A 10,579-nucleotide genomic window follows, 5' to 3' on the forward strand; every position below is an offset into this window, starting at 1 on the left:
ACCACAGGACACCCTCAGGAGGCCCATGTCCATTCTCTGGTGAATCACAACTGTTTTGGAGGCTCAAGGGAGACGTACACAATATTAGGATCATAATGTTATGCCTGATCGGTGTATGTAGCAAAAATTTTAATCCAGTAACAGAGTAAGCACTCTTCTACATACTGTATATCCTTCCAGATTTTCCAGATTTCAGCTTACTGTGCTGTTCTTGCTACTTTATAGGGTTGGATCAGATATTACAGATAAAAGGTGTTAGCAAACACAAGAAGGATTCATTCCTACATTTATGAATAATTTTAGTTAAATGCTAATTGCTAATCTATTATGCACTCTACTGTCCACTGTAAAAACAAAGAAAAGAAAAATCAACAGAGGGCAATAACTTCCTGTAGCACAAAACATTAACTAGTAAAATACTAGTAGATGAGATTTCTTTAACTTCATAGTTAACTTACCGACTGTGATGGAAGCTGCATGAATATCAGAGTGATGCTCCTTCAAATGTCGTATTCTTCCACCTGATGTAGCAGCTTCCTTCAATCGAGATCAGATAGACTAACGCCCCTTACCTAATATATGGACATTTTGAACGAGAGTACGAGGAGATCGTATATTTAAAAATATTCAAATAACGTTCTAGTCTTGTCTCGTCATAGTTTTTGTCGTGAGATATTAGCTTTAGCTCGTCAACGTCTCTTAACATTGGTTTTAATGTTGTGGCTGATTGTGTAAGTAAGATCTCAGCTTTACTGATGACTGTTTGCATAATCTGGTCGGTACATTAACATTGCTTTTTTTTTTTTGATGTACAAGATTTTGGCTAACGGACTACACCGCGACAACGCTGCTTAATTCTACTTGACACCGCAGAGAAAATGTTCCCCCGTGTTTATAATCTTGGCCTTTAAGCGACGTGTTTCCACCCACAACTGATTCAAACTGACTCCTCCGGTGCTGTGTAACAGTGACGTCTTGTTTATTTTTTTTCTCCAACTACACAAACTGAGAGCACTGAATCACTTTCAAACACAATTAGAAACCTGCACTTAAGAAACGTAAATCAAATCTCAAGAGGAACTAAAACAAAACACGACCAGTTTCTGGGTGAGCGTTTAAACACTGAAGCAATCCACCAGCTTTTTTGAGTTCCAGGGACCTGCATGGCTGCTCCGGAGCCTCTGTTTGACCAGATCTTTGACCGTCTGGTACACAACGGCTTCCACCTATAAAACAATAAACCCCTCTTACGGCACGTGATTAATGGCTTTACACACGGTCCTCAATGAGTTTTCACATACCTTGACACTGTGGTAGGTGGGAAGCCCCAGCACATAGGAGTGTCTACCCAGCTCTGCCACTTGGAGGAAGTAACTGTAGAAGGCTCTCTTGCAAAGTCTGCTGGAGAAGCCAGGTCCGCTCACAGAAGGAGAGCTGAGAGGAATATTTACTATAGTATGTATTAGTGCTTTTCAAATATTCCATGTTATATCAGGAGACAACTAATCCCTGCCCCTGTTATTGTCTACACCTCATGATATTCCTTTTTTTTTATTAGTAGCAATTAACTTCTTCCAGGCAACCCATAGCTAAAAAAAAAAGTAATTTGCATGTCACTTAGATGTTGATAAATGCAGCATCTCCTTTTGTTTCCTCACAATAAATCTGTAGGTTGTTCTCTGCATTCTTTCTCTCTCCCTGCAGACTTCATGTCCTGTAATCCTGCCCTTTAAATTCCTCTTCTTTTCTAGGAGTGTATGTATATTTTATTGTTTGCACCGTGCTGCAGAGCTCATCCCGACACCACAGAAAAAAGTGGTGTCGCCTAAAACTTAATAGATCAACACAGCGAGGAGAACGGGATCTGAAATCTATTTTTAGTTGTAATCTCGAGACTCGAGGACTACACAGCCTCCGGTGAGAGTCACGTCTGTGTTGCACTCGAGCTACTGGACATCAGCAGTTGTCTGCATTTCTAAAGCCAAGAGATGGCAGGAGCCCCAGGCCACACACACAGGCTGTCACACTAGCCAACTTCATGAGACTCTGCCAACAGTTTTACTCGCTCTCGTATTTCTTTCTGCTCCAGGAGTGTAAACAAGGTACACCACACTCAGGTTACGACTCCACAAGTTACTGCACATTTTTTCTTCTTACACACAGACTGATTTGTTTTGTATGACGCGTCTTACCCATCAGTGATAAACCCCTTGCTACTGTCCAAAACTTCCACATCCTTGTCTCCGAGGCACCAGTTGACGCTGAGTTTGTCGTACCACTGGGAGTTCGCCACACGCCGCACAGAGACGCCACAGTGAATAAAGATGTTGTGCATCTTGTAGGACGGAGGCAGTAAACCCTCCAATTCGTCACCCAGTCGCTTGTTGATGCTGTCAGACAATTTCTCATGGAAGACCCTGTGGCCCCCTAAGAAAGTGGAAACGTTCATAAACAGATGAAAGAAATTAAACAACTAAACTGGATTGGATGTAAAAATTCCAGTCTTTACAGTGATTTTGTGAAACTACCCTCAGCTGGATGAGAGGACTAATTCCACTTTTGTGTCTCTATACATGGAGCCAAAGCCAGCACCGATGGATTTATTAAGACAAATAGGATTACGCATGTTTCTGTGGAGTTCCTCTGGTGTTTTTTGGGGAAAACAGAGGATGCACGTTAGCATCCTCCTCCACTCGCTTCAGGTGACACCATGCTCATCCAAGCAAAGCAAGCGGACTTCCTGCTCTTTCTCACAGCTATTTCCTGGCTAGGAAAGCTAAGCAGCTGGCTGTAGCTTCATATTTAGCACACAGACACAGCGAAGTAGCCTCCTCACACAATCTCAAGACAAGACTTTTAAATAAGCACACTGCCAATGCTGAATGAATGACTGTTTTAAGGCTCTTTACCTAGCACCATGCTGGTGATGTAAAGTGGCTGGATGAAGTGGCTCAGTAATGCCCCCTGAACCCCGGTGACGGTCCAGACACACAACTTGTCGCTACCAGACATGCAGCAGACTCTGGCACCCCAGGTGTTCGGCTCAAGGTAGGCCACGGGAACCAGCAGGCCTTTGGCGTGACAGTGCAGCTTCACAGTGGTCCAGCTGTAGTCCCTGAAGGAAACATTACACTGGATTACATTACATGCACTTACTGCAGATGACTGACTGTACTCCAGTATTTTAGTTACAAATAACATACAAATGCCAGGTCCAAAAGTTTCCCAGCAGAACACTGAATTGTCACAAGATGGTCAACGTTATTTACCATTTACATCACCTGTCAGTGGTCATAATGTTGTGGCTGATTGATGTACATATAATTTAAAAAATAATCTTTGTGGAGTTTCATAATAAAATCCTTGACTTCAAATACACAAAAGTTTATTTTGCATAAATGCAACAAAACATGTCTCTTTTTTAATTAACCGTACTTTAAGTAGAAGTTCTTAGCAAATCCCTCGGGACACTGACTGGTGTAGAGGTGAAGACTGATCTTGGGCTTGAGCTGAAGCTGGTGGCTCTCTGCACAACTCTCAAATATACAGTTCACCTTCATCTTCGGATCAGCGTCAAAGAACAGAAGGAGCTGTTTGTACAGAAACCTGGACACAAGAAGGCAGAAAATGGAAGACGTTCGAGAAGTTCATCGTGAATTTTAAAGAACGGCAACATTTAGATTTAGACGACAGCTACACATGAAGTTATTTTTAATCCGCTGAAGGAATCAAATCATCAGTTTGTACCTTAGGAGAGCACGTCTGGCGATGACGATGGCGTGACAGTCATGGACCATCTTGCCGTCATAGCTGAGCCAACTGCTGCAGCTAGATTGACCAGCTCCTACCGCCACCACCTCGTACTGCTCACACACACTACCAGCTGTGTCCAACACCTCTGAAAGGAAATTAAACTATTGTTCTTTACGTTGACGAATGCATTTTTATTTTACTGATACCAGTGTCATCATTTACAATACTCTTAATTAGTGCACGTCTTTTTTTACAAGAATATTTTTTAGTCATTATATGTAGTGTTTGCAGTCTATCTTTATTTCTATTTTTTTAGTTTAGTGAGACTTAGACTTTAGTGATCCACAAGGGAAATTGCTTGGTCTTTTCAATAACAACAAAAATAAAAAATAAAGATAAAAATATGAAATAGAAATAAAAATAAAAATATATTCACCTGGAGCAATACCATTAAGATGAATATTTTAGGATTTAAAAGAGTAAAAATGCAAAAACATATTAAAAAAATATATATATAGTATAATTTATATATCAATAAACAGATCATTTAAAAACTAATTGTTGATTTTGGCAGCACCATTTACTTTTGACATCTCTTTGAGCATCGCCACAGCATTCTTCACTTCCATGGCGACCTCTTCGATCCTCGTCTCCACACAATTTAAATTGCTGCTCTTAATAAACTCTAAGATGCGTGTGGGGTCGTTCGCACATGAAAGAACATTCAGATGTCCAAGAAAAGGAGCTATTAGCCAAGTGTCCAATTAGTTTTGAACCTTTGCAATTAGGACATAACTGTTTGTGCTACAAGGGGCAACTTAAACACAAAGGTCTTTCTATACTGACACCACATATCTGCTATTTCCTTTTTGAAAGAAATATTCTGCTGATATTACTTTAACCACACAACATTATCCTTTAATGTCTGTGCTGTCAGATAAAATGAAAAATCTTAGCTTACAACTGAGCATGTGGACTAGAAATGAGCTTCTCCAGCTGTTTAACATGCTACTGCAATAATGATCTGTCACGGGCCGAGGCCTGGGTTATGAATTTCTTAAGAGTGAAATATTCTCCACTCTCTTCAACACTTGATAGTCATTTGAAAAAAAAAAAAAATAACCAGTTGACAATAGATTTTTAATGTCAAACCCAACGTGTACACAGAGCTTACCTCTTATCAACACGAACGCTGCCATGTGGCTCTTACAGGCTTGGAAATCTGGACTCATTTTCAGCAGTCTGTCAAACTTGTCACTGCTTATAGCTGCCATGTGATTCATGTGCCAGTCAGTTTTCCAAACTGGAACAAAACCGAAAGATAAGAAAACAAAAAAAGACAGCTCTATAATTGGAGATAGAGAATACAGTTGTCCCTCGTTATAACGCGGTTCACCTTTCGCGGCCTCGCAGTTTCGTGGATTTTTTTAGTGCAATTTTGCATGCTTTTTTTTTTTTTTTTTTTTTACAGAGCATTGTTTTCTGCGTCCTGATTGGCTAAGGGAGAGCCTGCGCGTCATCTTCTGCGTCCTGATTGGCTAAGGGACTGTAGACCATTGTCAATCAATCTCCTCCGTACGGTGTCTCTTGTACAGTACAGAATGCGTTAAGCTTGCCAAATGTACATATACAGTATCTTTGATCGCTGGCAGTGTGACTGAAGTGCGGTCTGTTTGCAAGTTATTGAGAAAAGTGTATAAAGTGTGTAGTGAGGTGTTTTGCAACCTTAAAACATTTATAATCATTGTAAAAAATAAAGCTGACTACTTCGCGGATTTCGCCTATCGCGGGTTATTTTTAGAACGTAACTCCCGCGATAAACGAGGGACCACTGTATATATTATTGTTTTTTATGACATACAAGTCAAGTCAGCCACAACGTTATGACCACTGACGGGAGAAGTAACTAACATTGAGCATTTTGTGATAATTCAATGTTCTGCTGGGCCTGAAATTCATGTGGGTGTTACTTAGACATGTACCACCCATCTAGACCAGACCAGGCACCCCCCGCCCCCATTAGTGCATTCAGTAAGAATGTAAACACTTGCTTTGATCGCTTCACTCTGGGTGGAATCAATTCTACCTTTGTCTAATGAGGGACACAAATGTGGCGGCAGCAAAACATGCCTGTAAGATTCAAACACATGATCAATTCTTACAGGAGAAGCCAGATTTGAAGTGAGAAGATTGAATGAATTTTTTGTTGTCAGCGAGCTTGAGGGAAAAACGTCTCCTCCCGTTAAATTGCAAATAGATTCAACGCAGCACGGTCAAATTAAAGTTAAATTCTTTTGACTGTTTTGGGGCATGTAAACACAAACACCTTATCAGATCATTTAATTTAGCGGCAAACACAGTCAGTGCATATAGTGTGACTGTGGCTTAAGAGAAAGCAAGAAGCACTGTCCTGTCGGCTCTTTGGGCAACATCCGTCTAGACTAGCTTTTGGCAGACGCAGAAAAATAAGTTTTAACTGTCAAACTTGCAGCCCCGTTTTTTTTTTTTTATTATTTTACTCTTATGAAACTACTACTGCACCTTCAGTCTCAGTGCTCTCGTCTGGATTGTTGAAAGCCTTGATCTCGGCCATCAGAGACTCTTCATCTGACAGCACCCTTTCAGGAGATGACATGCCACAAAGGGAGAGGACGGCTGGGTGATCGTCAGAGTCTTTATCCTGAGAAAGATTTAAAGAACGCAACATAAAAGAAAAAAAAAATTGTGGTATTCTTCTCTTCTCAACTTTTAGCCTACTTTATAAGAGTTAACTTGGGGAAACCATGTTGTTAACAAGACAAGAGAGACAATATAAGAGACAGATAAACACTGGTATGAGGCACTGAAGTCCTTGCCAGACAGGTAAGTTAATGTTAATTATCAGAGATGTTGAGATGTCCTTTTGATGTCAGATCTTGAAGTATGGCTTAATACCATTATTATTTCAGTCATCGTTTTGTCTGTGAAGGACACTGTGACGTTTTCCCCTTTAGGTGATTAGCTGAGTATGACGGAGGCCGTCTCAGCTTTGAAGATTTAAAAACCTTGACAATAACGTAGTACATTTAACACACGACGTTTTTATTGCATCTGCCCATCTTGTTTACCTCATTATCTGATAGCATGTCACCGGAATCACATTTGTCTTTGGGGTTGGGGATGGAAGGCCTCTCCGCTCTGGATCTGTCACTTCCATCAGAAAGCGAAGCCTCTTGATCTCTGTCGTCATCTCCGGCAGCAAATGCATTATTCCTGGAAGGAAGAACATTTACATGTGCCGCAATAACTGTGGCTAGCCATTATATTTTGTAGTCAGTAGCTGTAATTCTGAAAGTGCCAAGCAGGGAAGAAAGGCTGAGGGTCAAGAACAAGGCTTTACGCCAACACTCACTAGTGCCTAATAAACCATTTTCTCCACCCGCATGCTTCAAGCAGAATTGTGAAGGAACACGCTCCGGACTCTCAAATAAGATCACCTTGCTTCATTCACATTTCAGGTATTCAGCTGAAATCTTTCAAGGTCTTTGGGGGGCAGGGGTCTTAAAGATGGTTATTATTATGTTAAAGATGGGCATTTGGTTGCAAATTTTATGAAAGATAGAGTCAATTAAATAATCTGTGAAAGAGGAAAAAGCTCAAAGTACATGGTTTGCTTAGTGTCCTGAAACTATCGTTGCATTCATTAATGAGCTTCAGTAATTGACAGTGTACACTGTGTGTGGCCTAGTGGGACTGGACACAATCGTTAGGAAGTAACGAACCTTTCCTGTGGTAAGAGAAAGTCATGACACAATAAAAAAATCCTAATTGCGGTTGACAAAGAAATAATTCCAGCTTGGCTTATTGACCTGAAGTGATAGACAGCAGCCCCTCGTAAATAAAAAAGGGAATTAGTTTTATTAGTCTGTTCCGATGCATCTGTCTTGTTTAAAGAAGGCAACTGGACTTGCTTGAATGTGCTGAAGTATCAACACTCACTGAAGCAGCTTCTTCAGGTCTAAATAACCAAACCAAATCAAGCATTTTGCCTTTTTTTTTTTCTGGTGCCTATCACGACGAGGACAGCAGAAACACAAACCTCAGCCTAGTAGCTTCGCCATGAACTGTCTCGTCATCCTCCAGGTGGTCCTGATGATGGCGAAGGTGTAGGCTTGGCTCTAAGTCTGGTCGAGACTGAAAACAGGCACCACCACCTCTTTTCGGAGCGTATTTAGATGCTTCTCGATCCGCCATGCTTTGCAAGTGAACTGTAGAAAAATATAATAATGTTAAAGCTGCAGCTTTGCCAGCATATTCAATAAATCATATAACACATTATGCAGCGTTACGGGCGAGAAAATCATCTGCATGAATAACCATCTGCATGACAAAGGTTTGTTTTACAGACAAATTAAAATATGTATTTTTATACTGCAGCAGGAAAAACATTAAATTAGCCCTACGATAATCTGAAATGCACGGTTTTTAACTGCATTCGTTTTATATTCATCTTTCTCTATAAATATAAAGATGTGTTTCTTTTGATGCAATATTTATGTTTTATTCATAAATTTGTCTATTTTTAAATTCATGAGATGACATGTACTAACATATGTTTTAATATATATTCATAATTATGTCTCACACATTAGCACCTGTACATAAAAAAAAGGCTAATAGACAGCTAATGGTTAGCTTCACGGGGCTTTGGAAAATGATAGGTAGGAAAATATTCTTATTGACAATAAAATAAAGATGTTACTTAAATAAATCTAGTTGCACTAAATTTTACTTGGTTGTCACAGTACAAAATAGTTTTCGTAGTTACCTCTTTGTACCCCATCTTAGCTGCTAGCTAAACCAATTAGCCGCTATCAAACGTACACTAAAGGCTAACTTAGCGGCGCTAGCTAACTTAGCTAAAGGCTAACATCTGCCAGTGTAGCAAAACCGACAGCCGATGGTTAGCTTCATAAGTCTTCGGAAATTTTGACAATAAAATATAAGTGTTACTTGAATAAATCGAGCTGCACTACATTTTATCTGATTATCACAGTATAAAAATTGCTTTTGTGGTTTCCTTTTTGTACCCCATCGTAGCTGCTAGCTTAACCAATTAGCTTCCCTCAAAAGTGAACTACAAGCTAACTTGGCGGCGCTAGCTAACATTAAATTAAATTAGCTACTCTAGCCAAACCTGGAGACTATGCTGTCGACGGCACCATATTTAAAAAGAAAAGACTTCAAATATGTGAAACAAGGTCGTTTGTTTATTTTCTTTTTCGCCGTTGAAACGTCTGAAGTTAAGCTAATGCTACATGCTAACGCTAGCAGGTTTCTGCTCAGACGAGCCACCTGTGCCGTTATTCTTCCGAGAAAAAACAGCTACGCCGTTTCATGGCGACTTTGTGGCAGACTTAATGTTTTATCGAGCAAACACATGGCTCCAATCTTACCTTTCACTTGTCACAGGACCCTCAGTTGTGTAAAAATGAGGAGATAACGCCGGGGATGTGTGGTTTTTGGGGAGCTGTATGTCTAATGGTTGGGAGTCCAGATCCGCGAGAATATGTGTGAAGTTGAAAGTGAAAAACGTTGGAGGTGAGTGAAGAAAGAGCAGAAAGGATGGTTCAGAAATGTGTTGTTAATTGCATTTTTTTTAAATATATATATATATATATTTCAGTATATAAAATAATACAGCTTTGCCTTGCATATGTCAATTTAAGTTCCAATATGTACAGTGCTGCCAAAAGTATGTGTAAAATGTGCACCATAGTGATAGGAGTCTTGTCTCACTACTATATCAACAAATCAGGGAAACTGTGGACACCATTTCAGAATGCACCTTGCTTTTCAGATGGGTTTCTGCCATGGTGAATTAAGATTAAGGCCCTACACTTACCACTGCATCCCAAGACTTCCATCTAAGAGGCCCAGGAAAAAAAATATATATATGCATCAGGTCCTGCACAACTACAGGTATTTTGCACACTCAACATCAAAGTCTGCTTTATTGTCAATTCTGCCACATGTGCAACACAGTCACACTTTAATCATATTTAGGAATTATGCATCTATGGTTTCAAAAATGCATGATTGTGTCCCATGTAAGGAAAGAGTAAAGGGTGTTTGAGTGTGGTGGAAATGATGTTCTACTCTGAATGTTGGACAAAAAATATATATACTATTTAAATAATTTTATTACAACCACTATCAGAAAGTGTTCCTGCACATTATGGAGAAGTAAAACGTATCAAAATATTTCTAAAAATATGTGTTTCCAGATCAGATTTGACCATAGTTGAAGAATGACCCACATACCAAACACTGAGACTGCATGACTTTAACTAAACCAGAAATATAAACAGATGGGATAATAAAAAAGGAGTGAATAAATATAAAAACTAAGGCACATAACAGATTGAAGTGAGTTCAATGTTGTCCCTGAGTTTGTCAAAATAAGATATAAAAGAAGCCCCATATTTATGTTAACAGCTACTTTAATGGTATTGTTCATCTGCTTACAAAGGGTGGACAGGCATAAAAATGACTGTTAGACAGGTTAGTTGGAAATCAGATATATATACTGTAAGCAAATGAGTTTCAAATCTCTATTTCTGCTGTCATATTTGCATGGATGTCACCATTTTGGTGGAATTTAAATTGAAAATGTGGGGAAGTGGGAGGCGGTATACGGGTGGATCCGTCATGTTTTATGTATTTTCACAGTAAATAAGCAAATAGATACAGAATGGTTTGGTGATTTCCATGAATTTTAAACCCGTAGCGTTGCACACACATACATACCCACACATTCAATAAAAACAAATACACACCCATAATG

At 39.5% G+C, this 10,579-nt stretch overlaps 1 protein-coding gene across 2 annotated transcripts; it reads right to left on the bottom strand.

Annotated features, from left to right (window-relative positions):
• Positions 1-955: 955 nt before the first annotated feature.
• adad2 (adenosine deaminase domain containing 2) lies at positions 956-9,246 on the bottom strand. Of its 2 annotated transcripts, XM_084564555.1 has the most exons (11): positions 9,189-9,246; positions 7,832-8,000; positions 6,861-7,005; positions 6,295-6,433; positions 4,928-5,056; positions 3,748-3,898; positions 3,436-3,606; positions 2,910-3,115; positions 2,193-2,427; positions 1,302-1,434; positions 956-1,226 (listed from the first exon to the last, which is right to left on the bottom strand). In XM_084564555.1, exons 2-11 carry the CDS (start codon positions 7,984-7,986, stop codon positions 1,116-1,118), a joined length of 1,575 nt encoding a protein of 524 aa, XP_084420681.1. In that variant the 5' UTR covers positions 7,987-8,000; positions 9,189-9,246; the 3' UTR covers positions 956-1,115. The 2 variants fall into 2 exon arrangements, with proteins under 2 accessions (XP_084420681.1, XP_084420680.1); XM_084564554.1 differs by lacking the exon at positions 9,189-9,246 and having other exon boundaries at positions 7,832-8,042.
• Between the last annotated feature and the right edge of the window lie 1,333 nt (positions 9,247-10,579).

Source organism: Chelon labrosus, assembly GCF_963514085.1.
Source record: "Chelon labrosus genome assembly, chromosome: 17".
NCBI lineage: Eukaryota > Metazoa > Chordata > Actinopteri > Mugiliformes > Mugilidae > Chelon > Chelon labrosus.

What these genes read in the sequence shown, in the direction of transcription:
- adad2 (XM_084564555.1), bottom strand. Translation starts at nt 7,986, where the DNA reads ATGGCGGATCGAGAAGCATCTAAATACGCTCCGAAAAGAGGTGGTGGT. An exon ending in ACATGCTATCAGATAATGAG is followed by an intron (nt 6,434 to 6,860) that starts GTAAACAAGATG and finishes AATCTTTCTCAG; the next exon opens with GATAAAGACTCTGACGATCA. An exon ending in AAGGGGTTTATCACTGATGG is followed by an intron (nt 1,435 to 2,192) that starts GTAAGACGCGTC and finishes TATTCCTCTCAG; the next exon opens with CTCTCCTTCTGTGAGCGGAC.